At 37.7% G+C, this 27,675-nt stretch overlaps 2 protein-coding genes across 2 annotated transcripts in view; both read right to left on the bottom strand.

Annotated features, from left to right (window-relative positions):
* Positions 1-27,675, bottom strand: part of Snph (syntaphilin) — a 714,025-nt gene that overhangs the window by 51,542 nt on the left and 634,808 nt on the right. The gene's annotated exons all lie outside the window — the stretch shown is intronic.
* Rad21l1 (RAD21 cohesin complex component like 1) lies at positions 339-26,276 on the bottom strand. Its single transcript, XM_051143536.1, has 13 exons — positions 26,056-26,276; positions 25,553-25,682; positions 23,847-23,940; positions 21,847-21,953; positions 18,051-18,221; positions 15,398-15,490; positions 14,413-14,526; positions 13,345-13,574; positions 12,459-12,540; positions 11,248-11,372; positions 7,531-7,620; positions 5,565-5,642; positions 339-1,058 (listed from the first exon to the last, which is right to left on the bottom strand). Exons 1-13 carry the CDS (start codon positions 26,197-26,199, stop codon positions 870-872), a joined length of 1,647 nt encoding a protein of 548 aa, XP_050999493.1. The 5' UTR covers positions 26,200-26,276; the 3' UTR covers positions 339-869.

Genomic DNA, 27,675 nt, shown 5'->3' with positions numbered 1-27,675 from the left:
AAAATATTTAAAATACTTTTGTTATTTGCATCTTATAGTTAAATATATTCAGAGGCTCTTTAGATTGAGTAGTTTACAATGTAATTTCAGAACTACTATTTACAATACCATAGGCCATATTTTACAGTGTACTTTACAGCTCATAAAGCATATGAAAACTTTTGATTCAAACATTAACTAAGGAAAAATGATTTTACTGCCAAAAATGCTCAATACACATAAGGTAAAAGAACCTCTGTCTCAGTGGTCTTTATTAAGACTGAACCTGCAGATAAAACAAGTATCTTTCAGGTTTTGTTCTTGTTGTTTTGTTTTGTTTTACACATAAGCAGATTTGGTTTTGCTAAGACATTAATGCTAACAATAAAAGTCGCTAAGATAATTTAAAACAAGTTTTATAAATCTTTAACTAAGATATTAGATTAAAGCCCAGGGAATTAGGCACTATGAATGATAGAAAAATCAAATAAATTAATATCTACACATAAGAAAATATCAACTATTCATTAGCCCTACAAGCTTTAACAATCAAACATAAAACAGTGCTTTTAAAACACCCTTGAATGTTTCCTGGAGGTAAACTGTGTTTTATAACATATCCTAAACACATACTAAATGCAACATTCAGATCAGGGCAACGGTAAGTATCATATATTCACATCAGCTAAGTTAAAAAAAATTACTTAACTGTCCCCCCACAGGTTTCCAATTCAGGCTGTGTTTGCTCTGACCTCCAGACAGAAAATGGAAGGCCACCTGCTAGGAAATGGGTCAGACCATCAGCCGCTTCCTGATGGCTTCTGCATCAAAGCGAACAGTCTATGTACAAGTGCCGGTGACAGTACAAACCTGCGTGCTGTGGACTTAGTTTACATCTTATGGAACACTGGTCCCACTGTAGCTATAATGTCTGCATAGGGAGCACTCTGGCTCAGCTCAATAACCCGATGTTTTTTCAGCATAAGAAAGGTATAAAATTTGGCAGCTGCCTGTTTTCGGTTGCTGTTTCTGCATAGCTCCATCAGACTAAATGACTGCATTCCCATCTTGTTGGATTCCTGGGAAAATAATTAGAAAAGAAAAAATAGTAGAAGTACAGCAGTCTGTGGATGCATAATAAACAACACTTCAATTTTTGACAAGTAACTGATATCCTTAAAAAGAGAAACAGAATGACTGTAATAAGCTCTTAAAAACACAGATCGCTGAGAGCAAACCTGCCTTACTGAGAAAACGCATAGAAAACTACTAAGTTTTATACAAATTTATGTGTGATAGAAATGTTAGTTTTTAAAGTGACATTAAGAGGAAAAACCCATAGGACTTTGTGAGGTTTCACATACAATGAATAATTAGCCCATTGTGTGTCTTCTCCTTAAAGGCATCAGAGGGGCCTGTGAATAAACTCTGAAGTCAATGTGGAAGTGAACTGGTAGGCTTCAGTGGCAGGAGAATGGAGCAATGTCAACATCACCTCATCACATGGGGTCTGCATACCTACTAGAAGTAAAAAGATCAATACAGTATTAAGTTGTGGAGGAAGACAACACCTTTAATGAAGACTAGGATTTGGAATTGCATTCCTACAAAAATATAGTTTTTATTTACCCAGAAATACTGGACAAAATAATTGCCAGTATCCTTACTCCTATCACACTCCTTGGCTGGTTGGTTGTAAGGCAAGTTTAGGAATGTCAATAGCATATAGAGTACTTGATAAATTAATAGGGAAAATACTTTATTATGCTTTATCTCAACTACAGGCACTGTCCAGCATTAGTAAACTTTCAGAAATGGCATATCCAGCCTTCATTTATTTCCTCCCTTGAGAGCCTGGTGTGGATTGTGTGACCTTTTCCTCCCATGACAGCCTTTTGGTATCAAGAATTTAAAAAACAACAACAACCAAATAACAAAACAAGAAACCCCTAAGGTGCCAGGTATACGACACTGAACGTGTGTGTTTATATCTGTTCCCTTCAGAAACTTTTAAACGTTGAACACAAATAAACAATGAGAAAAAGAGAAAGATGAAGAAAGTGGAAACATAGTTGTTTGACAGAAATGGCCCCCACAGAGTCATGTGGCTGAATGCCTGGCTATAGAGAGTGGCCCTCCTAGGAGGCGTGGCCCTGTGGGAGTAGGTGTGGCCTTGTTGGAAGAAGTGTGTCACTGCGGAGGTGGGCTTTGAGGGCGTATATAAATATAAACCATATACCCTCACGCTACGCACAGTGTGGGACACAGTCTCCTTGCTGCCTGCAGATTAAGATGTAGAACTCTCAGCTCCTTCTCCAGCACCGTGTCTGCCTGCACGCTGCCATGCTTCCCGCCATGACGATAATGGACTAAACCTCTGAAACTGTAAGCCAGCCTCAATGAAATGTTTTCCTTTGTAAGAGCTGCCTTGGTCATGGTGTCTCTTCACAGCAATAAAACCCTAAGACAGTAAGTATCAATGAGAAGTTCAGCAGAGAGCAAGCCAATCTGGGGTGCAGACCCTGGAAAACTGGGGAACCGGAGTCGTTAGAGCTCAATGGTTAGGGACTGGGGTGAGATTAAAAGCAGAACTGGAGAAATCAGACAGTACTGATGCCACAGCTCCACAGAGGCCGAGACCACTCCAGACACAGCAGGGGGCAGGAAGGTTTCATTTTGCAAATAGTAACTATTGAGGCTTTGTACTTGGGATAGGGACACTGACTAGGGGAAAGGTGTCAAACCACAAACAGACTAAGTGGTGCTCCACAATGTACGGTAAAATGACCTAACTCTGTGCTGCTTTTTGTGAACCTGGGAAGAGGGAACACCCGGAGGCAGCTTTCATCAGACTGACCTGCGGGTATGCCTGTGGGGCGTTTTCTTGATCAATGACTGATGTGGGAGGGTCCAACCCACCCGAGGCAGGGCTATCACTAGATATTTGAGGATAATCTCAAACGTTAAGAAGCTAATAATAATAGAAAAGGTTTATTATAGAAAGAGAATACAAAGGGCAAAAAAAAAAAAAAAAGCTATAAAATTTGAAGTTAAAGTTTTTTTCACTGTGAACACAAAAAGTGATTAGATGACAGCAAACAAAGCATATTAGTGGTTGCCTGGGGAAGGGGGTGGGTCTTATACTATGGGAAAGATGAGGCAAGAGAGAATAAAGTGACTACAAGGACATTTTGGGGTGTTTTACATATGTTCATTATTTTGAGTGTGATGACAGTTATTCATATGTAAAAATCATTCCAAATGCATTTAATACAGTAAACTAAGTATAGTGAATAATATTTTAATATGCATAGTTTACTACTTATTAACCATACCTCAATAAAGGTTTCCAAAAACTAAATAAAGATTAGGATTATATGAACCAAAATAATAAATAACTTTAAAAACTAAACCAAAACAATAACAAAACTCCCAGAAAACAAAAATCAAATTTTATTAAAAACTGAAATACAAAGTTGAGGCTGTTGTTAGAGACTATAAAAAAAAAAAAAAGAAAGAATATAGAGATTAAAGTTTTTTATACAAAGGAGTAAATATGTAGAATCATCTGATGTATAAATTCCCCAGGAAAAGAAAACAAACAAGCAACAAGAAGGAAGTCTAATTAAAAATATTTTATAGCCGGGCGTGGTGGCGCACGCCTTTAATCCCAGCACTCGGGAGGCAGAGGCAGGTGGATCGCTATGAGTTCGAGGCCAGCCTGGTCTACAAAGTGAGTCAAGGACAGCCAAGGCTACACAGAGAAACTCTCTGTCTCGAAAAACCAAAAATAAATAAATAAATAAATAAATAAATTAAAAAAAAATATTTTATGTGTTTGGGTTTTTCCTACATGCATGCTGTGCACCGTGTGTCTGGTGCCTGTGAAGGCCACAAGAGGGGCCCATATTCCCTGGAGTTGGAGTACATATAGTTGTAAGCCACCATGTGGATCCTGGGAATCAAGCGTGGGTCCTCTTCAAGAGCACCCACTGAGCTATCTCTCCAGCAAGAGGCAGTCTAAATTTTAAAAAGTCCTAGAATATGTAGTGATTATATGCCCAATACAGAACAATATGATAAACTTGAAAACAAAAACCAAAAAACGCCAAAGAAACAAAAACCCTCCAGAGTGCATCATCATAAAATATCAGAGCATTCGGGACAAAAAACAAACAAGCAAACAAACAAAAAACTAACAGCTTCCGGAGAGAAAGTAAAAATCACCAAAATGATCTTAAAACAGGACAGTGCCTGACTTCCATAATAACACAAGAACCCTAGATATGGTATAAAACTTTATCAGATAAAGTATTTACAAGTCATATAGAGACAATCAATCAAGCTCAAGTTAAAAATAAACAAATTTTCAGGCTTTGTTTGCAAGGTTGTTATCTCCTATATACCATTTATCTTGAGAAATTATGTGGATTATACTGACTAACGGTTTAAGATTAAAAAAAAAAAAAAATCAAAGCACAGACAGGGAAACTAAAAGGAGACAAGGAATTTCTCCTGTACATGAGAAAGAAATGTCTCAAGACAACAGCTGCGAAGGAGACGGAAGAGTAACTAATATGATTAAGATCAAGAATGTGATGAGATGCAAAAGGATTCTTTCTGAGGGGAAGTAGGGAGCTAACGGGCCCATGGCACATAATAAGAGGTTTTGGATTACATTGCCAAAGCACTTGGGAGAGTAATTCTGAAGAGTTACATAAACATTAAGGACGTATGATGATGTAATACAGGGCGAGAGAGCCGCTTGGCCGCTCTTGCCGAGGACCCAGCTCATTCCCAGACCCACATGGAAGGTTACCACCACCTGCAACTCCAGCCGATGTCTTGTGGCCTTTGCAAGCACTTCATGCACACGCCGCAGACACACATGCAGGCCAAACACCCATACATATAAAGAATTTTTTCAAAAAGAGATAATAAACCAAATAGCACAACCATAAGATTTATATGAAAATAACTGTAATCACATCATGAAACTTCAGTGAAAACTGATTTTTTACATAATCTTCAAACCAGAAACTGATAGTCATCCTTTAATTAACTTTTTCTTCTATATTTAGTCCTAAGTATATCACTGAAAACCATTTCAGGTCAGTGGACTTTTTTTTTTTTTTTTTTTGTCTTCAACAAAAACATAAAAATATTTTGTTTTCATAAATATCTAGATGATCAAATTAACATACTATTTATTTTTTTCGACTACAAATCAAGGGCTAGGGAAATAGTTCGGGGGTAAAGTGCTTGCTGTGCACATGTAAGGACTGGGGTTTAGATCTGCTGCACCACACAGAAATGCTAGGTGGGTCAGGAGTCAGAGGTAAGGGACCGCCAGGGCAAAGGTACTCGGTAGACTGGCTGGAATCAGCAAACTCCGGTGTCAGTGAGAGGCTTTGCCTCGGGAAATGAAGTGGAGAATGACTGAGAAAGCTCCTTGATATCAATTTCTGGCCTCCACTACACAAGAACCCACACATGTATGTGTCCCCATACTAGAACACACATACACATGTGCACATACACCACACCTGTCTACACACACATAGATAAATAAAATACTATCTTACCCGTAATTCATTTAATGTCTGAAATAATCTTTGATTCCATTTCTCTGCCTCAGTATTTTCTTTGCTGCCTGATGACTCCTGTTTGAATAATAAATAAATATTTCATTTAAGCAAACTTAATTGAATGTAGAAACTAACACCTTATGAGCTGAGAATGGAATCTCAGCTCAGGAAAGGTATTGATCTGTCTGATAAAAACAACAGTAACAGAACCAACAAGGAAAAACAGAGCAAAGGGCTGTGGATGGGAAGTGACAGTTCTGAGCCATTTCATCAGTTGTCCTAGGCCACCTCTGGCCATAGCATGCAACAGCAGACAAAACAAGGAAACAGATTAAGAGGCCACAGAGACGGCACAGCAGTTAAAAGTGCTTGCTGACAACTATCTGTAACCCCTATTCCTGGGGACCCAATGGCCTCTTCAGTCACCTCTATGTACATGGTGCACATAAACTCATGTAGGCAAACACACATGCACATAAATAAAAAATAAATCTAAAAAAATTAATGCCAGGACTTAATAGGTAGTTTGATAGTATATACTAACAACTTCTGATAAAATTTCTTTGAGTTAAAAATGCCTTCGGTAAAGCTAGGCGAAGTGGTGCATGTCTGTAATCCCAGCACTCGGGAGGCAGAGGCAGGCAGATCTTTTTGAGTCCAAGGCCAGCCTGGTCTACAAAGGAGTCCAGGATAGTCAAGGCTACACAGAGAAACCCTATCTTGAAAAACAAAACAAGCACACTGAAAAATGCCTTCACTACTCTGGAATAAGGTTCAAAGAAGTAACTAACTGAGGGGCTGGGGAGATGGCACTGGCTGCTCTTTCAGAAAGCCTGGGTTCAGTTCCCAGCACCCATAGATGGCTCACAGCCACCTGTAACTGTAGTTCCATGGGACCCAACACCCTCCTCTGGCCCCTCAGGGCATTAAGAACGTATGTGGTGTACTTTCATACAGGCAAAACACTCATACATATAAAACCTTTTAAATATTAAAAAATATTTATTTTTTATGTGTATGCATGTATCTTTAAAAAGAAAGAAACCAGGTAGTAATGCATGGGGAGTCAGTGAGTCGGATTCCTGGATATGCTATCACAATATGGTGCTTTGAACAGACCATTTTCATTTTCTGATTTTAAAAACTTTTATACAGTTGTCTTGTGCCAACAATGTTGAGAAAGACATGCTCACATTATTTAGTAAAAAGTTAAACTTTAAATACCTTAGGCTTTATCCTAATATAATTTCCAAAGACAAGAATGATTTAAAACACCAATTCTGAACACCTGAAACATGACCTCACCTCTGATAAGCATAAAAATTGCATACTTGCTTTAAAATTACCTAAAGTTTCAAAATACTTTAAGGATGAGAAAAAGCCATGGGAATTCTTCATAGCTCACCAAACAATTCACAAACATCTCAGCTGCTATCTGAACCCGAGAGGCCAAGACTATGTAGTCCATGCTTAAAACTCATGATTCTCCTGTCTGGTATGGGCCACCAAGGCCAGAAAATTTAAATTATAAACTTAGAAATAAACATAGAGGAGTTCTGCAAGCTAATCTCAGGTAAATAAGACAGCGGCATTTAGGAAGACAACTTTTTCCCCCCCGAGACAGGGTTTCTCTGTGTAGCCCTGGCTGGCCTCGACCTCACAGCGATCCGCCTGCCTCTGCCTCCCGAGTGCTGGGATTAAAGGCGTGTGCCACCGCGTCCAGCCTAGGAAGGCAACTTTTAAGAATAATCCTTTCTCCCTCCTTCTACTTCCATGTCCTATTTTTAAAATTCACTGAGCTTAATTAAGGTTTCCTGGAACAGGGTGGGGATATGCTAGAATAATGGAAAGTAAATATGATCACCATGTACACTCTGTGTATGTATTAAATTACCAAAATTATGTTAAACCTAAAAATAATTACATATGAAAAAACTCCACCAAAGACTACAAATATATTTACCAATTCAGTTGTACCGTTTTCTTGGACCAACGAAGTATTCGTTGAAGATAGTCTCTCACCAGCTAGAGAAATGGTTTCAAAAATATCCTGCTAAGGAAAATTCAGAAATTACAGGTAATTCTGTTAATGTGAACAACTCGATTTTATTAAAGGATTTATTGACATAAATAATTTCTCAAGCATACTAATTACATTTGCAAATTTATTCTTATGAAAAGCCTCAGATAATCAGTTCCTAACTTAAATATTCTTTTTCCATATAGCCCACCCATGAAGCACTCTGCACACTACTCCCTCTCTCCACTGCAGCTCCATGTTAGAGCCTCTACTGATGGGCTCCTGAGATCGCTTTCCTTTGAAGTATTTTGTTTAGCGGTCACTCAGGCCAGCACCAGGCACCAGGCTTCTGCAGCAGGGAAGAACCCCGAATGGCAAGCAGAGTAGGTGAGAGTGAGGGCTGTGGCACTCAAACAAGAAACAAACAAACAAACAAACAAACACTGATCCTCCGGAAGAGGCGCAAAAACAACAGAAGGAAAAAGAGAGGCCAGCAGTGTTCTGATCTCCATCCTCTCCTCCTCTCTCCACAAGGCACTGACCCCTTCCTATCCTTAGCTTGTCACTAAGCTCTGCTCCCCAGCTCTGACCCATGTAAGTCAGGAGCATTTTCTAATATACTTTCCTCACTTTTTTCACTTCAGCTTTAAATATTTTCGTGACTAGGAGGCATTGCTCTTTATGTTTTTAGTACACACACACACACACACACACACACACACACACACACACACACACACAGAGAGAGCGCCTTATTTCTCTTTTCAGTATCTATGAAACTCTACATTTTAGATAATTCTAAATTTATAATCACTGTACACAAAAATTCTGTTTTATGAGATTTTAAAATGATTGATCAGGATCAACATTTTTCTGTCCCTCCAACCTCACTATGTATATACTCCCCATACTTTACTATATTTCCGATTTCTTCATCATTCTGGAAACAAAGTAAGAATAGAACTGAAGATCTGGGCATGGAATAGTAAGAGTCAAAAGAACTGGTGCAGCACGTGGAGAAAAATCTATTTTGTAAATTAGTAGCTGCTAACTGCACTGGTATTTTCCTTCCCCAAATAATAAATTAAACAAGTTTTCCTGATAAGAATTTCAGTAGCTGCATTCTAAGAAATACCCAAGCCCCCAAAAGGCAGACAGCATGGCAACTCACTGTATCAGTATACAGTATATTATCAAATATTTAGGAAAACATGTTCTGTGTCGATGTATTCTCAATCTGTCCTCCCAGGGCATCCAGTTTCAATGTGGGTTAACTCTCAATTCCAAGTGTTTATCAAAATACAATGAAAAGGGCTTCTGCTTCCCAAGTCCCCCTTCCCTCGTCTGCAGGGAGCCTTTAACTGTGCCTCACTGTGGGACCCGCTGCTAAGGTCCAAGCCAGGCATTTCTGGATAGCCTCTGAGCTCGGTATAAGATGAAGGCCTCTCTTTCTCAGCTGGGGCCCCTCTCTGCCTGATCTGGGGAAGCCCTCACAGAAGCCATCAGAGAGATTACAAACTCAACCCTTTCCTGATAAGAAACTTGTTAAGCAAACAAAACAAAACAAAACAAAACTATTGCACTAACCAAGGACAATAGTAAACATCGAACCCCTACTCTGATCTACCCAATGCACAGGACATTCTCCACAGTTTTGTGGAGAGCGGCTGACTTTGACATGAACTCTGGTGCTCCATATTTGAGCACCTCCCCTTGGTGGGGAGGCCTAGTGGCATTCAAAGAAATAAGCAGGCTACCAAGATGAGACTTCATAGCCTGCGACCATAAAGTGGGGAAGGAGGTCCCCCTCAGTCATAGACCTACGGTAGGGGAATAGGGTGAAAGCGGGAGGATACAAGTGATGGGATAGCAATTGAGTTGTAATCTGAATACATTTTAAAAAAAGAAAAAAGAAACCTGTTAAGCAACCGCTTGGGAATTCTTGGAAACACCCACCATATGCTAATGAGATGTCTTGGCTTTCAACCAATGACCTTTAACCCCACCTGGAGTCTCCCCTCCCCCATAGGATAATTAAGTACTGCTTTGCCCCTCTTACGATAGGGCTGTGTTGTTTCATGTAAAGGAAGTATCCCTGGCATCACTGGCCCCAGTGAATCAAACACATTCACCCTCAAAACCTCTCCCACTGCCCAAGGTTTGTAAGTCACTGTTTCACACAAAATAATCGAGGCAGCACTATCTATTTCACCACAGCTAGCTAAGACTCATCATTTGTTCTGGGGAAGGATGGGCTGCCCTTCTTCCCAAAGAGCTCATCACTGGACCCCTGTGGCTTGCTGGCTGCTGCAAGCTTCTGCTACTCACCAGCCTGTCAGGTGTCAGTGCAGATGGCTGCCGGCAACCATCCTGACTGCCTACCTTGGTTTTGGAGCTCCAATCTAGCCACCAATTTGCCCAGGCCAGGCCTTTGTTACCACCTGGCTTGGGTTCCGGAGCCCTGAGCTTCTCTGACTCTGTGCTGCACCCTTTTCTGCCCCGGAGTGTGCACTTCCGGTTTTGTGCTCCATGGGCCATGAGCTTCCTGGGAGAGTGCCTGCCAAAGCTCAGGGTCCTGCCAAAAGCTGCAGACACTTTGTGTGTGTGTGTGTGTGTGTGTGTGTGTGTGTGTGTGTGTGTGTGTGTGTGTGTGTGTGTGTGTTTTCTCACCCCTAATAATAAGCCTTTCTTTGCCAGAAAAAAAAAATGACAATGATGATGAACAGACCTGTAAAGCATTGGTTTATTTTTATCAGTAAGACTATAATATTTACTTAACAAATAAAATATTTTATGTTTCTGAAACAGGGTTTTTCTGTGTAGCCCTGGCTATTCCGGGACTCTGTAGACCAGGCTGGCCTCAAACTCAGAGATTCACTAGCTTCTGCCTCCTGAGTGCTGGGATCACAGGCTTGTGCCTCCACACCTGGCAGAGAAAATATTTTAAAGAAAATATTTTTCCTATGTTCTCAGATAGTTAAGCTTTTCAAATAAAAACTGTTTCCAAAGAAAATTTTTGTTTTTCTGTTTTTTTCAGAGTGACAAAACTATTTTGTTTTGGTCATAGACCTTTAGATAGTCTTTATTTCATTTTATTAATTATTCACTTTACATCCCGTCAAAGCCCCTTCCCTCCTCTCCTCCGGGTCCTACCCTCCCTCCCTGTTCCCCACCACCACCACCACCACTCACCCACAGGATGTTCTCAGTCCTGATATGACTAGATAGTCTTTCAAAGTAAACGTCCCAAGATAGTTGGGAAGTTTAAAACATTGTTCTTAGAGGGAAACGATGGGTGAGAAAGAACACACAAGCATCTGGCTGGAGTTCTAAGGAACCCTGAAACTCATGCAATGTAGAGCTTATTAAGATTCTCAATATACAACCAGATTCAAGCAAGCCACTCATTTATTATGTCACATAATATATTTCAGTATGAAACTACCTTATCTTGTGATCCACCATCCTAAACTTTAGAGGGCTACTATCTGGCAGATTAAAATTGTGTTTTATCTTGTAGCAATGACACTTACCAGAGTAACTGTTGAACAAAATGAGATGAAACATGAATGATACAAATAAGAAGATGTATCAGTCTCTCCATATCACTTCACTGGAGTTGCACAAAAACGTTTCAGTGATTCTCTCTGGGCAACTTACCTCAGAGTTAATATTCATGTTGATGTCCTCCTGAAAGCTACCCACAGAGTCATCAACCACATCCTTCCAAGCTTTGGATTGGTTCACTTCTCTGTGGGAATTTGGGTCTTCCATCACTGAGGGTTCTTAATTATCAAGGAAGTAAAGAAAATGTTACCAAAGTGCATTTCAAACTTGAGCTGGCATATGCCTATTCAAAAAGAAAACTTCTGGACTAGTAACTTGGAACCCAAGAACTTCAATAAAGAGTATACACCTTTCTTACACTCCCCCGAGTCTCACATGATTTATATATTTACAAATTTCTCCTCCTCTGCTTCTTTTATCATTTCCACTCCCCGCCATCCTCCAATCATCCTTCCTTACTCACTCACTCACTCTCACACATTCACTCACAGGAGAACAGGCATAGTTTAAGCTCCACGTGCTCTACTAGTGTGTAAATTTTAATGTCTTAAGAAATGGTCACTGGGCAACCAACACAAGTTGGTTTTATTGCTTTATAATTGTCACAACATTAATGAGTGATTATTAGCATTCTGTGAACTTTATTCTAGGAAGATGGTGATATCTGTCTCAGGGTAGGTTGTATTACTTAAGTACTGGTCTTATCACTGAATTTTACGTTGTTGTAAAATGAAATATTATTCTGCCATACACGAAGACTTTCTTTTCTAAGAGTTTATGAATCCTGCCTTTGGAGTAGATGAGTAAGAGAGAGAAAAATGATCCACACAGGATATATGTTTCATCTTTTGTATATGTGTGGAGAGGATACTGGGGATTAAACCTAGGACCTCACACATTCCAGGCAAGTTATCTATCACTGAGCTACATAGCCAGCCCCCGTTTAGTGTGCTTCAGTTTGAAATACAGTCTCACTGGGTTGGCCAGGCTGGCTCTAAACCTGCTCTGTAACCCAGGCAAGCCTTGAATTGGCAATCCTTCTATGCTAGTAGGTGCAATTACAGTCCTGTGTCATTAGGACTGTCCTATATTTTATCTTTTCAGTGAAGTCTTGGGCCAGAAATTAATATGAAAAGCAGAAGACTGCTATACTAAGGTAATATCTTAACTTAAAATATTCTACTACAGATAAAGATTATATTTGAAAATATAGATTTGAAATTTAGGTTTTACCCTGAAATGTAAAATTCAATTTTTGCTTATGCAGCATTCCCCTTGACATAAACACAACTAGGAAGTCTCACCTGGAAAGTTTTGCTTTCTTACTTCCTTCTGTATCAGTTTCACAAGTTTAAAGTCAGTGGACAGGAGACATTTTGCAAACAACTGTAAAAACACATTTATTTTGATTATATATTAGTAAAGCAATTCAATAAAGCACAATCAGATATGCTAAAAAGTAAGAGCCATTCATACATATTTTTTCAAGCTGGATTTAATGGAATACACCTTTAATCCCAGCACTTCGGAGGCAGAGGCCGGTGGATCTCTGTAAATATGAGGCCAGCCTGGTCTACATAATGAGTTTCAGGACAGCCAGACCACATAGTGAGACTACCTCAGGGGGGAGGTAAGGGAGTGGGGGAGGGGGAACAAAAAGTAAAAGCCATACACAGGTTTTTTTTTTTTTTAAAGGTAACATGATTTGTGACTTTTTTTTTTTTTTTTTTAATGTATACAGTGCTCTCCTTGCATGTACACTTGCAGGCCAGAAGAGGGTATCAGATCACATTATAGATGGCTGTGAGCCACCGTGTGGTTGCTGGGAAATGAACTCAGGATCTCTGGAAGAGCAGTCAGTGCTCTTAACCTCTGAGCCATCTTTCCAGCCCCGCCCCTCTTTTTTTTTTTTTTTTTTTTTTTTTTTTTTTTTTTGAGACAGGGTCTCTCTGTGTAGCCTTGGCTGTCCTAGACTCACTTTGTAGAAAACCAGGTAGGCCTCGAACTCACAGCGATCCACCTGCCTCTACCTCCCGAGTGCTGGAATTAAAGGCATGCGCCACAGTTTTTAAACAAAATTTTAAAATAAAGGTTTCTTTTTCCTACATATCCAATTATGTTGTAAATGTAGACAAATTTACTTATAAACAAACAAACGTCATATTTATGTAAAAAGATGGAAACAATAACCATTTTCAACTCATCGTGAATCAAATCCTGGGTAGCAGTTGACAGAAGTGTATCCACTCCTCCTTTCTTCTTCCACATCATCAGCCTTTGTGTGGGAGGTGCAAGGTCCAGGACCATCAGAGTGTCCACAAAGGAAGTAAGCTGCTTGTGCATCATCTTGCTGCTAATCTCCTTGACCGGGTCTACGAGCAATCTCCTCTTTTTCCTTTTCCTTCTACCACCAGCAATGTCTAGAGAGAAGCAGGCATAAATGGACTTAGAAAATTTTGTACAATGATATTCTAGGCTACCACATATCTTAAAAGTCTATTACAAATAACCTGCAGGGTTACACTGGGAAGAAAAACCTTCTGTTCTTTGAAAATATGCATTGCAAGGTTTTTTGCAAATCTGGAGTATCTGAGCAGTCAAGTTATCAAGTTGTCAAGTTATCAAGTTATCAAGTTGGAAGGTGCTTAAGAGCGACTGTTCATTGTTAAGTAAGCAACTAAAAAACAGGGCAAACAGGGAGAGGGCAGTTAAAGAATCTGGACTTTTCTTTTCTTTTTAAAGTGTGTAAAAGGATAATGGGTCAAAATATTAATGTGTATCTTCAGTATGTATTTCACCCCCCACAGTGAAATGCACATATGAATTCAAAGTAGGTAGCTAATTCCATAGCACAAAGAAGGCAGAAGTCACGCTTTTCTTTAGTAAAGCTGAAAATGTTTTCTCTCTGTGTGTCTGGCTGTCCTGGAATCTCTCTGTAGACCAGGCTGGCCTCGAACTCACAGAGATCTGCCTGTCTCTGCCTCCCGAGTGCTGGGATTAAAAAGGCATAAGCCACCACTGCCCAGCGAATTGAACTATTTTTGCATTTCTACCTTTCCCAAACTGGACATATGATTAGAACAGGACTGAATGCGATAGAAGGACTGTCTAAGATTTCTTTCATACTCTTCTAATTACTGCCCAGTGCTACTACCATGCTACCAGCCTTCTATAACATTGTATTGACTGTTTGCATATCTCAAAACAATAAAGTTAGCAGGGTACCAAAGATAAAAATAAAAACATGAAATCTCTTACCTAAACCATCAACTGGGCCAAGAGTAAATCCTTCCTCTTCATTTGATAGTAATGTTGTTTCATTTATTTTGTCATCTTCAGGTAGATATTGGTCATCTGAGTTACCTGGTTCGACTAATAAAAGTACCATACGAACAAAAACATGTGACTATGTTACACATTAGAAGACAATACGAGATATAAAATAAAAATAATCGAGGACATACTGCTAGCTGGGGTGCTACATAAATTCTTAGAATCATGAGTTTTAACAGAGGCAAAGAGGTTAAGTAATAAATGGTCTGGGACTCACACATTTGAGTGCATCAAGTAGCACCAGCCCCTTTTGGACATGAGACATCTCAGGCTGGGCTATGTTACAGCAACAGTGAAAACAAACAAAAAATTACCAGTATAAATTTCTATGACAACTAAAGTATTTATGTTCAGTTGAACCATTAATTGACTCATAATAAAGAATAGCTAAGTTCTGATTGCCCAACCCTTTTTAGAATTTTAATTTTGAATGTTTTGCTAGAAAGCAAATGTAACACCAAACATTGAGAAAAACAAAAATGAGATTAACCAGACTTTAAAGGAAAAATTATCAGTCTTAAAGACCTCAACTCATCTGAGGCATTTTGGTAAGAATTTCAAGTAGAGAAAAATATGCTCACTTGAAAATGGATAATTTCTCTCAAACTGTATGTCAATGGCCAAGCTATCCAATGTGATAAGTTTTATTCCCATATAACATACATTATTTTTTAGGATTTGAAAACACACTGCTTGGAAAGAATAAATATGATCTATGAAAGCCGATCCTGGTTAACTGCTTTTTCAGAAACCCAACTTGCTGCTACATTGTCTAGTTTTAGGTAAAAAAAAAAAAAAAAAATCTGAAGGAGAATGTTCTTCATTGTTGTGCTGCTAAAACTCAAAAGTGACGAGACTTACTTTGAACATCGGCATCTACGTATTTTCTGTGCAAAAGACTTCAGCATACCTACTATACTACTGGGAAGCTCAGGAGGCAGGGAAATTTCTTTGTTCAAACATATGTCTTCTAGAAAGGTGCTCTCATCTTGCAATAGATTGTCTTTAAAAACATAAACAAATGCTCTTTATTTACAAACATTCACTAGCATTAGTTCACACAGACATTATACTGCAGCTTCCTAAACTATTTGTTTTCTCTCTATATGGTGTCACATACCTGGATTAGAAGGGCTTGGGGTGTTGTGAAAATTTTGGCAACGGGGAAACCTCCCCTTCTCTTAAGAAGGAGAGGAGAGAATGGAAGGAGGGTGGGGCTGGGAGGAGAAGAGGGAAGGGGCTGGGATCAGGCTGTAAAGTGATTAAATACAAATGTTGAAAATAAAAATAAAAATAGCTGATAGCATTATAAAAATATTCATTACACACATGTTTTGTGTATTTCTGTCCATTACCAGAGAAATATGTTGAAATATTTAGTTAAAATTGCTAGCTTTATTTCTCTTTTAAATCCTACTAGATTTCCCTTATGAATTTTTACAACATTGTTATTTGGTGTATATGCACTTAGGATTGCTGTGATTTGTTGGTCAAAAAAAGATGTGATTGATTCTTTATAATTAAATGTACTCCCAAGGTTGTAAAAAAAAAAAAAAAAAAAATCAAATGTATTTCCGGCAGTGCTCACCTATGCTTCATGTAGCCACTTTAGTGTGGCCTTGGTTCTGAAGACACAACGTGTGCTTTTCACCGTGTGTGCTATCACATGCCCTACAATCCACAAACACTGCCTGAAATTCCTTGGCACAGATTAAAGATTACTGTGTTTTATGAATCTCATTGTTATTTACTATATCTACAATATTTTCTGTTCTAACAGAAACACAGACTTAATTATAGTAAATGAAGACATTTAATATTTTCCTACCACTACTCCTTGCAAACCAGAATTTTTAGATAACTAAACATACCTCTATCATCTTGCATAACTATGTATGCAAATAAGTGTTCTCAGCATTACAAATTCAAAAACAAAATACTGATTAACTTGGGCTGGAGAGATGGCTCAGAGGTTAAAGAGCACTGTCTGCTCTTCCAGAGGTCCTGAGTTCAAGTCCCAGCAACCACATGGTGGCTCACAGCCATCTATAATGTGATCTGATGCCTTCTTCTTGTGTGTATGAAGACAGAGCACTCATATATGTAAATAAATAAATACATCTAAAAAAGGAAATATTGATCAACTCTGAAATACTGAAAATATTCTACATCCTGTAGTATAATAAAAGTTTTAGTGATTTAGTTCTTTAATGTAAAAGTAAGAATATCATCGCAGTATACATTTTATGTATATTTATTTTAATAAATGGTAAAATCAGCCGGGCGTGGTGGCTCACGCCTCTAATCCCAGCACTCGGGAGGCAGAGGCAGGTGGATCACTGTGAGTTCGAGGCCAGCCTGGTCTACAAAGTGAGTCCAGGACAGCCAAGACTACACAGAGAGACCTTGTCTTGAAAAAGAAAAAAAAAAAAAAAAAAAAGGTAAAATGATATAGTATACCAAATAATTGCTTTAGAATATTCTTCAACTTATATTCAGTTAATACTTGGTTTGTATAGACCTTTTGATTTCTAAAATGTATTTTTTATTATATGTGTATGAGTGCTTAATTGTATACATGTCTTGCACTACATGCATGCAGTGTCCATGGAAGGCAGAAGAGGGCTTTGGATTCCCTAGATGTGGAGGGACAGACAGTTGTGAACTTTAATGTGGGTGTTGGGAACTGAACCCAGGATCTCTGGAAGAGCAACCAGTGCTCTTAACCACGGAGCCATATCTACAACCCTTTGTATACATTTGTTAATATACCTATATACCCAGGACCACATAAGAATTTCTTGGGCAAAAGCGGGTTATGAGTGGAAAAAGTTTAAGAAGTCCTGATTTATACAAGGGCTAAGCACACTTCTTTCTTTCTCCTATCCTTCTTTTCTCTCTCTAAACCCTGTTCTTTTTTTTTTTTTTTTTTTTCTTTCTTTTGAGACAGAGTTTCATTATGTAGTGAACTGGCCTAGAACTCTTTATATAGTCTAGGCTGGCTTAAACTCATGATTCATCTGCCTCAATGTCCCAATGGCTAAGATTATAGGTATGAGCTGCTATGCCTGGCTGAAAACTAGACTTTTAATGCAAACTGAAAAAAAATCTTTAAATGTATTTCATATAACTAAAAAAAAAATCTTTAAATATATACTTTTTTTCTAAGTGTCTCTCCAAATAGTATATTTTATACTAATATTGTAATTTAAATATAAAATGCTATAATAACCTTGAAGAATACATATTCTACAATTTGTATTAAAGAAGACAATGCTACCAGCATATGATCTAGTATATTTGTGAAGAGAATACTAATCTCACTTTTCCTTTCCAAAATTCAAGGATACAAATAAAAATGGGCAGGAGCTAATGGCTTCTATAGAAACACTTTTAAACAAATGAGTATTAACTTAGGCATAGCCTAAAAATACTAGACTTTGAAAGCATATGTGAAAAATAGGTTGACCTAAGCAGATATATATCTGTAAATTCCATTTGATGGAACAGATACATTACTTGATTTAGTTAAAATATTTAATTTTTACAACCAGAAATCATACCAATCATTTCTCCTGCAGTTCCTTCATCCCCAAATCCATCTCCATTGTCAAAGAGGAAAGATTTCTCCTCAGTGAGGCTTCCAGAGCTATGTTCAACTGCAAGGCCACTGGAGTTCATTAATATGTTGTCTTCAAAGGAGCCATGTCTTCTGAGGAGCTCAGGTTCATCCCCTATGTAAATGCATATCATTAGTGCCAATCTAGTCACGGAAACATAACAGATGAGATATCATCTAGGATAATTCACCCTAATCTAAGAGGAAAATAAAGCTTTAAAATTATTGAAGTACTCAATAGAAAACACCCAGTTAGTCAACACAGACAAGATTTCAAGTTCAACACTCTCCCAATACAACAGGAAACCAATACCAAAACACAAAGTAGGGTTTATAGTCATATAGTTTAATCATGTCTCTATGGTCAAAATGCTGTGGGAGCAAACTGATTCTCCATACATTATGTAGGTAACATTCTGTTTGATCACAGATTATTTTATATCTTTTCATATAGACAACTACTTGAACAGTTTAAGCCTAAGAAGAATTTGGAAAATCTGCCTAAGGCTACAGAGAGAAGCCTTGCCTCAAAAAACAAAAAAGAAAGGTATGTTAAAATATTAAAGAATAGGTTTATAGTATTTATTCAGTAAATATTTATAGACTATACTAGGAGCTGGAGATAGAACAGTAAAAACAACACACCCAGTCAGCTAACATTAACATTACCTAATTATATTATGTAACAGAAGCCATAATTTTCATTGTACAAATAAGAAGTCATCACTGAAAGACCTGAAGCCCGACCATCAGGTTATGCGGACAGTCACAGTGGACCCAAAGTTAGCCCTGGCATGTTCTTTCCAAGCTCTAAACCTAAAAATCATTACGTCCATGACTCTGAACCATGCTCTGAGGTTGGCCTTCTCTCCCTTTCAATAACCCATGTTAATTATTAAAGAAAATCATGAAGTATTTGAACATTTTTCTATAAACCTACATCACACTGGACTAAAAATCTGCTAAACGGACTTAATGACTTTTTGAGAAAGAGCTAAGAACATGCTTATATCATTCAAGTGCAACGCTTTGCTAAAAGGAAAACCAGCCTTGTTCAATCATAGAATAACACTTAGGAACAGACACTAAATTCTGAGTGATGGGTATTTCAAGAGTCTGAGGGTAAACTGGTTATTGTGCCACACATCTATAATTCCAGCACTCAGGAGGTGCAACAAGCCAGTCTGAGTAACAGATAGGAGTGGGTTAAATAGTGAGACTATTTCCATCCATCCATCTATCTATCTATCTATCTATCTATCTATCTATGCTCTGCCTTTCAATTTTATATTATAATCTATGACAGAACAGATTACTATGAAACATTTCTTAAGGTTTGAGGGGGAAATCACATATGGGTGGGAAGGAAAAAGGCAAGAATAAAGAAAATAACACGTGATTTTGCTATCAGGATCTCAGCTTTACAGACAGGGCATGAGGCTCAGTTAGGTCATCTGCTGGATATTCACAGCAAACTGATAGAAAAAGTCCAGATTCAAACCTCCAGTTTTTTGAGTTATTTAAGATACAGAACTGTGAACAACTAAGTTGTATTAGATGGTAAGACATATGCTTCGGTGGAGAAAAATGCCTATGTGGAAGCAAAACGGATATAGAACTGGTGCACTGGCAGAGGACTCTGAGGAGAGGCAGGGAAATTTCAGCGGTGTGATACAGTCACAGGAGCCCAAGGAGCGGAGCTGAGGAATGATAGGTGAGCAAGAACTTAAAGACGATTACTCCTGCAGAAATGTGTAAAGTATGGGAAAAATGAAACATGACCCTCAGGAGGGCAGTATATATATAATAATACTGCAGTTAAGAAAGTAGAAAGAAAATATGGGAGACAGTTCAGATGTTTTTTAAAAAAAAATATCAGTCAGTGGGTGGGCATGGTGGTGCACGCCCTTAATCTCAGAACTCAGGAGGCAGAGGCAGGTGGATTTCTGTAAGTTCAAATCCAGCTTGGTCTACGAAGTGAGTTTCAGGAGAGCCTGGACTGTTATATAGAGAAAGCCTGTCTCAAGAAAAACAAAACAAAACAAGCACAACAAAAACCAATCAGCACTACTATGAAGCTGAAAAAAAGTGTAGTTAAAATAATCCTAAAGTTTCATGTCTGAAGAAATATAACAGCATGCACTCCTGTAACCCCTGTAGTACTTGGGAGGCTGACGAAAGAGTATTGCTGCAAACTGGAGGCTACTGTGGGATACATACCCAAGTACCAGGCTTGCCAAGAATAAACAGCAAGTTAAAAAAGGTTTTATAGCAAATCAGCAGAATAATTTTATATATGTTACAAATACATTTGTATACATTGACTAGGCTTGAATTTTGATTTTTAATTTTTCTAATGATTCATCTTCAAATCTAATAATTTACTTGGCTTACATAAAAATGAAATACAAAACAGACTGGAAATTGACAAAATTTATGAAAGCTGTCCTTTTCCACAGATTAAGAAATACACCGACAGGCAGCAAGCTCTGCAGAAGGAAAATGAGGATTAAGAAACAGAGGTCGGGGGCTGGAGAGATGGCTCAGTGGTTAAGAGCACTGCCTGCTCTTCCAAAGGTCCTGAGTTCAGTTCCCAGCAACCACATGGTGGCTCACAAACATCTAAGAGATCTGGTGCCCTCTTCTGGCCTACAAGCAGACAACACTGTATACATAATAAATAAATTTAAAAAAAAAAAAAAAAAGAAGAAGAAAAAAGAAAAGAAATGGAGGTCAGAGACGCAGGTCAAGCATTACTTGCATGACTCCACACCCTGGGCGCAAAACAAGCATAGGTCATCCTTTCATACCGTCTTTGTTTTGAACACTGTAAGAATTTCAAAGATAAACACAGCACTCTCATGAGCTTTGTAGACAAATACAGAAAGTACGTAAATATAACAAGAAACAAAAGCCAGAAATAATAGATGGATTACACTGTAACATCTCATTTTAAAATACATATGTCTAGTCAGGCATCCCAGCACTCAAAAGGAAAGGCAGGCAGCTCTGTGAGTATGAGGCCAGCCTGGTCTACAAAGTGAGTTCCAGGAAAGCTAGGGCCACACAGAGAAACTCCATCTTGAAAAACAAACAAACAAATAACAACAAAAAACCCATCCAAACCAAAACAACTCAAAAAATCATATGCTTTATGCAAACATATTTTAACATTTCAAAACTCATTTCATGTTTTATAACCAAGCTGTACATTATTTAGTGCAGTAGCATTTCTTCTTCCTCACTCTCAAGGTGATTTAAATCTGTTATTTTATAACTGATAATCATCATACCCTGGAGAAAATATATGTGAAGGAAATGCAGCATACACATACACATCAACTATGCCAACTGTTAATATGGACATCTATTCTTTGAGGACAGAAACTACTTTTCTTTCTTGTGGTGGAGGAAAAGGAGAAGGGAGACAGGGTCTTACTATGAAGCCATATCTGGGGTTACAGGCATGTGCCAGCACATCAGCCCCAGAACTTACATCTTTACATTTTAGTACTGTTCTTGTCTATGAAAGCACCTGATTACAATTTTAAAAATGTTTATATAATGATAAAATGAATACACCATAAGAGAATATTAGCTCTAGACCAGTAAAGAGGAAAAAATTGGAGACCATATGTGTACATGAATATATCCATCCTATATCTACTATCACTGTATTCATACAAAATGCAAATATAACTGATGATGTCTTATAATTTTGGTCTCTCAAATATTCTCACCAAAGCTCCCGGCATGGAGAGGCAGAGCATTGCTATATTCTTCTCTAAGTGTGATCTCCTCAGGTCTACTCTGGTGTGGAGCAACGGGCTCTGAAATATTAATATCACTATAGAGAAACATATTTAGGAAACACATGAGCCATGGTTTTACAAAATATTGAAAACAACCTTAAAATCAGCTTATAACAAAAAAAAGATTTTTATTTTATCAACAGTAGAGTTGCGAGCATGAACTTCTGGACACACGTATATACAAGTAATTTTCAGGGTAATAAATCCAGTGGTGGCTCTCAGTCACTATCTTACTTGTGCATTTGAACAGATGGTCACTCTTGCTATGGCTCGAATGTCTGTGCTCCCTCCAGGTCCAAATTCTGAAATCTACTTCCCCGGGTTATGCTATTAGGACATGAGGCTTTTAGGAGGTAACCGGGTCATGAGGCCTCTGCTTTCATGAGCAGAGTTTGTGAGGGCCCACACTACCAGCTTGATCTTTATACCATGAGAGGCTGTAGAAAGACTCTCTGAACGAGGAAGCAAAGCCTCAGAATTTATGGTATCTTGACTTTAGTCTTCCTTTGTCAATGCTATGACAAGAAACAGGCAATTTATAAACAGAAATCCACTGCACCCTGTTCTGTCATTTGCAAAGTCCAAGATCAAGGCACTATGGATTTAGTATCTAGTATGGGTCTATAGACAATGTATCCTGATGTAGCCTTAGATAGTCAAAGTGCAAGAAAGCTTCCTCGGACTCTTTCATACTGCCACTGACCCCATTAAGGAGGGCTCTCAGCTTTTAAAACCTCATCACACTCAAAAGCTCCCATAATTTATTCCATCACCATGGGGGTTAGGTTTCAGCATGTAAAATTAGAGAAATATACACAGAATTCAGACCCAAATTATGTTGTTCAAAAGCCTAATTTACTTCCTTCTCCCTCCTTCCTCAACCTTCATCTTTTAGTTATCTTGGTTTCAGTAAATGGTAGCTCCATTTTATGCCCCAAATCGAACAGTCATTCTTGACTCACTTCTTTAGGGCCACATTTAATTCATTAACATATCATGTTTACTCTGCCTTCCACACGTATCCATTAGTTTGAGTACTACCATCTTAATAAAGTCTGAATATTGATCTGGTATTAGTTCATATGGACTTACTACAATAAACTCACAGGTTCCTATTCCCCCTCCCCCATTATAGTGAATTAGCCAGAGGAAAGGCGGTGAGACCAAGTGAGATACGGCCACGCCTCTACTCTCTATTCAAAACTCCTGTGCTTCCTCGCCCAGCAAAATAAAAGCCTTACTGTAGCCTACAAACCCCACGTCACCTACATCTCCTGCTCCTTCTCTGACCTCAGTTTTTTACTACTCAGCCCTTCTTTCCCTCCACTTCGTCTCACTTGTTTTCGTGATGATCCTAAACACGTCCAGTGTACCCTGTCTTACAGCCTTTCCGCTCACTTCTTGTGTTTTCATCTGCCTTATTGTGCCATTCCCTCGGAGAGTTTTTCCTTCACTGGGTATTTCCACTAGAACATTCTCCTATGTCACTGTATAGTTCGTTCCCTTAGCTCCTCCAGGCTTGTGTTCTTACTTTATCAGAAAATCTTTTCCTGACAACCCTGCTATTTGTTTTTAATATTTACTCATCTTCATATTGCACATTTACTTGTTATTGTCAGTCTATACCAACTAAAATGTAAGATCCATTAGGCCAGGAACTGTTTTATCCATTTCTAGCCTCAATGCCTGGAATAGTACTTGGTATAGGAAACGCACTTATTTAATAAGTTTTTACTGGATGAACAGATATGCTGTTATATTACAAACAACATTCAATAAATGAGACATTTTTGTTTTTGTACTTTGGAATCTCCCACTGCAATGTAAGCCTTTGTCATTTGTATTTGTGCAGTTGTTTTCTAATTGAAGTTGTCCTCACAAATCTTAATATGAAAACAGTAAAACATAAAGAAAATAAAATGATTTACTTCATATAACAGACATCGAAATCATGAAATTCTTCTGGTAATGTGATAGTATTATAAGCTGCTTCAAAATTCTCTTTTGGGAGGTCAACTAGTCCTGAAAATAATGAAAAAGAATACATTAATCGTGATCCTTTATGAACCATTAAACTTCCAATTAAATCTTTATCATCTCGCATGGCTTCCCTATATCCACTCCTGCCCCTCAGCAGCCTTTTTTTTTTTTTTTTTAAATGAATCAGCCAGACTAACAACAGATCAGCTGCTTCTCATGCTTGAAGACTTGAGCATGAGTAAAGTAACTTCCCCACTACAGGAAAGCTCAGGTTTCTGACTGGAGCGTCTGTAGCCCTACACGCTTACCACACGTCACCTACACGCTTACCACACGTCACCTACACGCTTACCACACGTCACCTACGGACACTCTCCTCAGTCGTTACCTCCACATGCATACTAGCTTTTCGTTCTCCAAAAAGGTGAAGTATTTTTTCACCACAAGATATTTGTACTTGTAGTTTTGCTTGCCTGTACCGCCATTCCCTTGGGCACTACTCAGGTATCTGAGTACTTCTCATTTTTCAAGTGTGAATTTAGCTTCTATTCCCTCACAAAGGTTTTCCCCAACTATCCTATAAAATGAACTCTATTATTTTCCGTTGTAGATCTTGGTTTAGTTTCTTTTAGAGCATGATCATTAACAGGTGCAGTAGCTCATGCCTTTAATTTCAGCGTGTCCACAATCTGTAATTACTGCAGTATAAGCTTTTAAAGCATTCCCATTATCTGATTTTCTCATCTGACTGAAAAAGAACTATTTACCTTGCTTGTCTTTGTATTCCACAGCCTAACGTGTTAAGCATGAAGCATGAGACTCAATAAATATGTGTAGGATACATAAATAATAAATGAACAACAACAAAAAAACATAGTCAGTAAACATATAAATCTACCTAAAGAGTTTAAAATTATTTTAAGTGAGAAAAAATTTTTTTAAAAAAAGAGAGAGATCTCAGTCGGAGCCCACAAATGTTGACAGAGGAATGGGAAATGCTGAAGGGATGGACACGAACACATGTATTCTAAGAGATTATAAAAATGTATACGATAAAGCCACTTCCTTTAGGGAGCTTGAAGACTAATGATGGAGCAAATACCTTTACTTAACAAATATGATAAAAGTAGAAAATGATGCATGTCTTAAAAGTAGAACAGATATTGTATAATTAAAAATTTAGCATTATATTTACAACACAGATAAATATCTAGCACTGCAAAATGTTTAGGAATTCGGATAATACTTCATAATTACCACATAATTTAAGAGTCTCAAGAATTCTATATTTACATTTTGTTCTATATGTACATTTGGTTCTCATTAAGTCAAAAACAGGTATGGCAAACTAAGTGACCTACTAAAAATAAGTGTATTGGTTTCTTATACAACTGTGATGATTTTAAGTATATTTTTTATATTAATACATAAAACATAACAAGTTTAGGAAAAGTATAACTATTGCCTACAAATACAGGAAAAGAATATGAGAAAGAAAAATAATTATTTTTATGGACTCTTAAGATTCAATCGAATAAATTTATATCCATTATATACACATGGAGTGACAGTATGCTAACAATTAAAAGAGACCACCCAATACAAAATTGGCAAAAGGAATCAACAGTGACACAAATTACCACTGTGTGTATACCTGGGCGAAATGTCATCTTCATCTTAAGAAATGCTTCACTGCAATCTGCCAGAAGATATTTTGCCTTCCTATGATAGATTCGAACAACTCCCAAAAGAAGGTGTCCTGAAGTTCGGAGCGCAATTTTCACCTTTGAATAATTTTTGAGACATTAGAATAATAAAGACTAGGTCTGTAAATCCTGTTCTTTGAAAATTAAAGATATCATAATTTTTCCTTGAAAAGCAAATATATTTTTATTAAAGTAACCACTTTTTTTTTTTTTTTTTTAGAGTAACCACTTTTTACATCACTGTATAAAATAACTTACCTTCAGTTTTGCATGGTTGGCAAAGCCATGCTTCTTTTTTTTTTTTTTTTTTTTTTTTTTGCCATGCTTCATTTTTGAGAAGCGAGAAGCAAGACTGTCTAATTTGAGAAGCAAAGCTATCTTGAGAAAAAGTATTTTAGTTCTTCTACAGTTGCATGGTTAATACAAATAATCATTTTAATGAGTAACATACCTTAGGTGAAATAATTTTTTGAATGGTTATCTCTAGATTACACTCAAACACATGAGCCTTTGTGAGTTTCTTCTCCCAGTGAGCTGCGAGCCAAATTTTGGCCAATGGCCCCCGTTTGCTCATGAGCACTTCAGTGTAGAACATGCTGCCTGTATTCCTTAGTTGTGTTTAATGAACTAGAGAGAACACAAAACAGATGTCTTAAATTTGATAAGAAAACCTTTTTTTTTTTTTTTTTTGGCATTCTTTTACTTCAATAAAAATTTGCCATTAGTTCTACAGAATAATACTCCAATTATCTCCCAATACAATGTTATTAATTTTCTCATTACAAAAGATAATGTTATTTAGCATATTAAAACTAGGGACAAAACTCTGTCTAGAAACTTGTGAACCACACCTAGTTTAAATGTATTCTAGAGCCGGGCGTGGTGGCGCATTCCTGTAATCCCAGCACTGGGGAGGCAGAGGCTGATGGATTGCTGAGTTTGAGGCAGCCTGGTCTACAAAGTGTGTCCAGGACAGCCAAGGCTACACAGAGAAACCCTGTCTCAGAAAACAAACAAAAAGTATACTAATTAATGATGGAAGGTTTTCTACAAAGAATATAATTTACCTTATTAATATAGTACATACATACAGTAAAATAAGTACATGGGGGGAGGGAATAGACAGGAAAGAAACAATAGAAAGAAGTATACAAAACGAAGAAACAGGTTATCTGTTTTCTAAGAATTAAGAATTTTTTGATTTTGGATCACTGATTTATATTCAGGTGTGTAACTTCATTTTTCTCTTTAGGATGCTAAATATTATTTACTGTTAATTATTATTATAACTGGAGATAGGTTCTGGCTTATAGGTCTGGATATGCTGAACTTCCTGCTTCTGCTTCCAAGTGCTAGGATTATACAGATATACCCCATGCCTGGCTTCAAATATATTAATGTTGAAGTTAATACAACAGAATATCAAAGAACTATAAAATGAAAAGAGAAGAGAAACTACAGAAAAATAATCAGAACTCAGAAAAGAAACCACCGCTGAATTTTAATATTTTAGAGTAAGGCTGATAGAATATTCACTTAACATAAGAGACAGGACATGAATGGGTATTTCTACAACCTGCACCACTGATGACACCATAAGACTATTTTGAAGTAAAAAATGAGGAGAGATGTCATATCACTTTGGCCTTTAGAGTACAAATTATTGCTTTCATATGTCATCTCAAACTGCCACCATATAACTAGCTTTTTTTCCCCACCCTAAATTTTGGTAAAAGGAACCACTGAGCCAAAATGGAGATGAACATTAAGTCAGCCACAGAATTAAAAACTTAGGTCAACTTTGATCAATACTCATTTCCACTGAAAGAATTAAAGTAAAGGTTACACAGCATACCAAACCACAGTCCCTAGGGAGACACTTCGATATTGGTTATGGCTTGTGCCCTAAAATGGCTCTGTTTCCTTTTGGTGCCTTGGGATTAATTCCAAACCTAAGTTTAAAAAAAAGAAAGAAAGAAAGAAAGAAAGAAAGAAAGAAAGAAAGAAAGAAAGAAAGACAGAAAAAATTCTCCCAAGTGTGAGACAGTTAAAAATATGTGTGTGTGTGTGT

This window comes from Acomys russatus, chromosome 4 (assembly GCF_903995435.1).
Source record: "Acomys russatus chromosome 4, mAcoRus1.1, whole genome shotgun sequence".
In the NCBI taxonomy this organism is placed as follows: Eukaryota; Metazoa; Chordata; class Mammalia; order Rodentia; family Muridae; genus Acomys; species Acomys russatus.
Note: the sequence above shows the minus strand (reverse complement) of the source record. Positions and strands in the feature narration are given on the sequence as shown.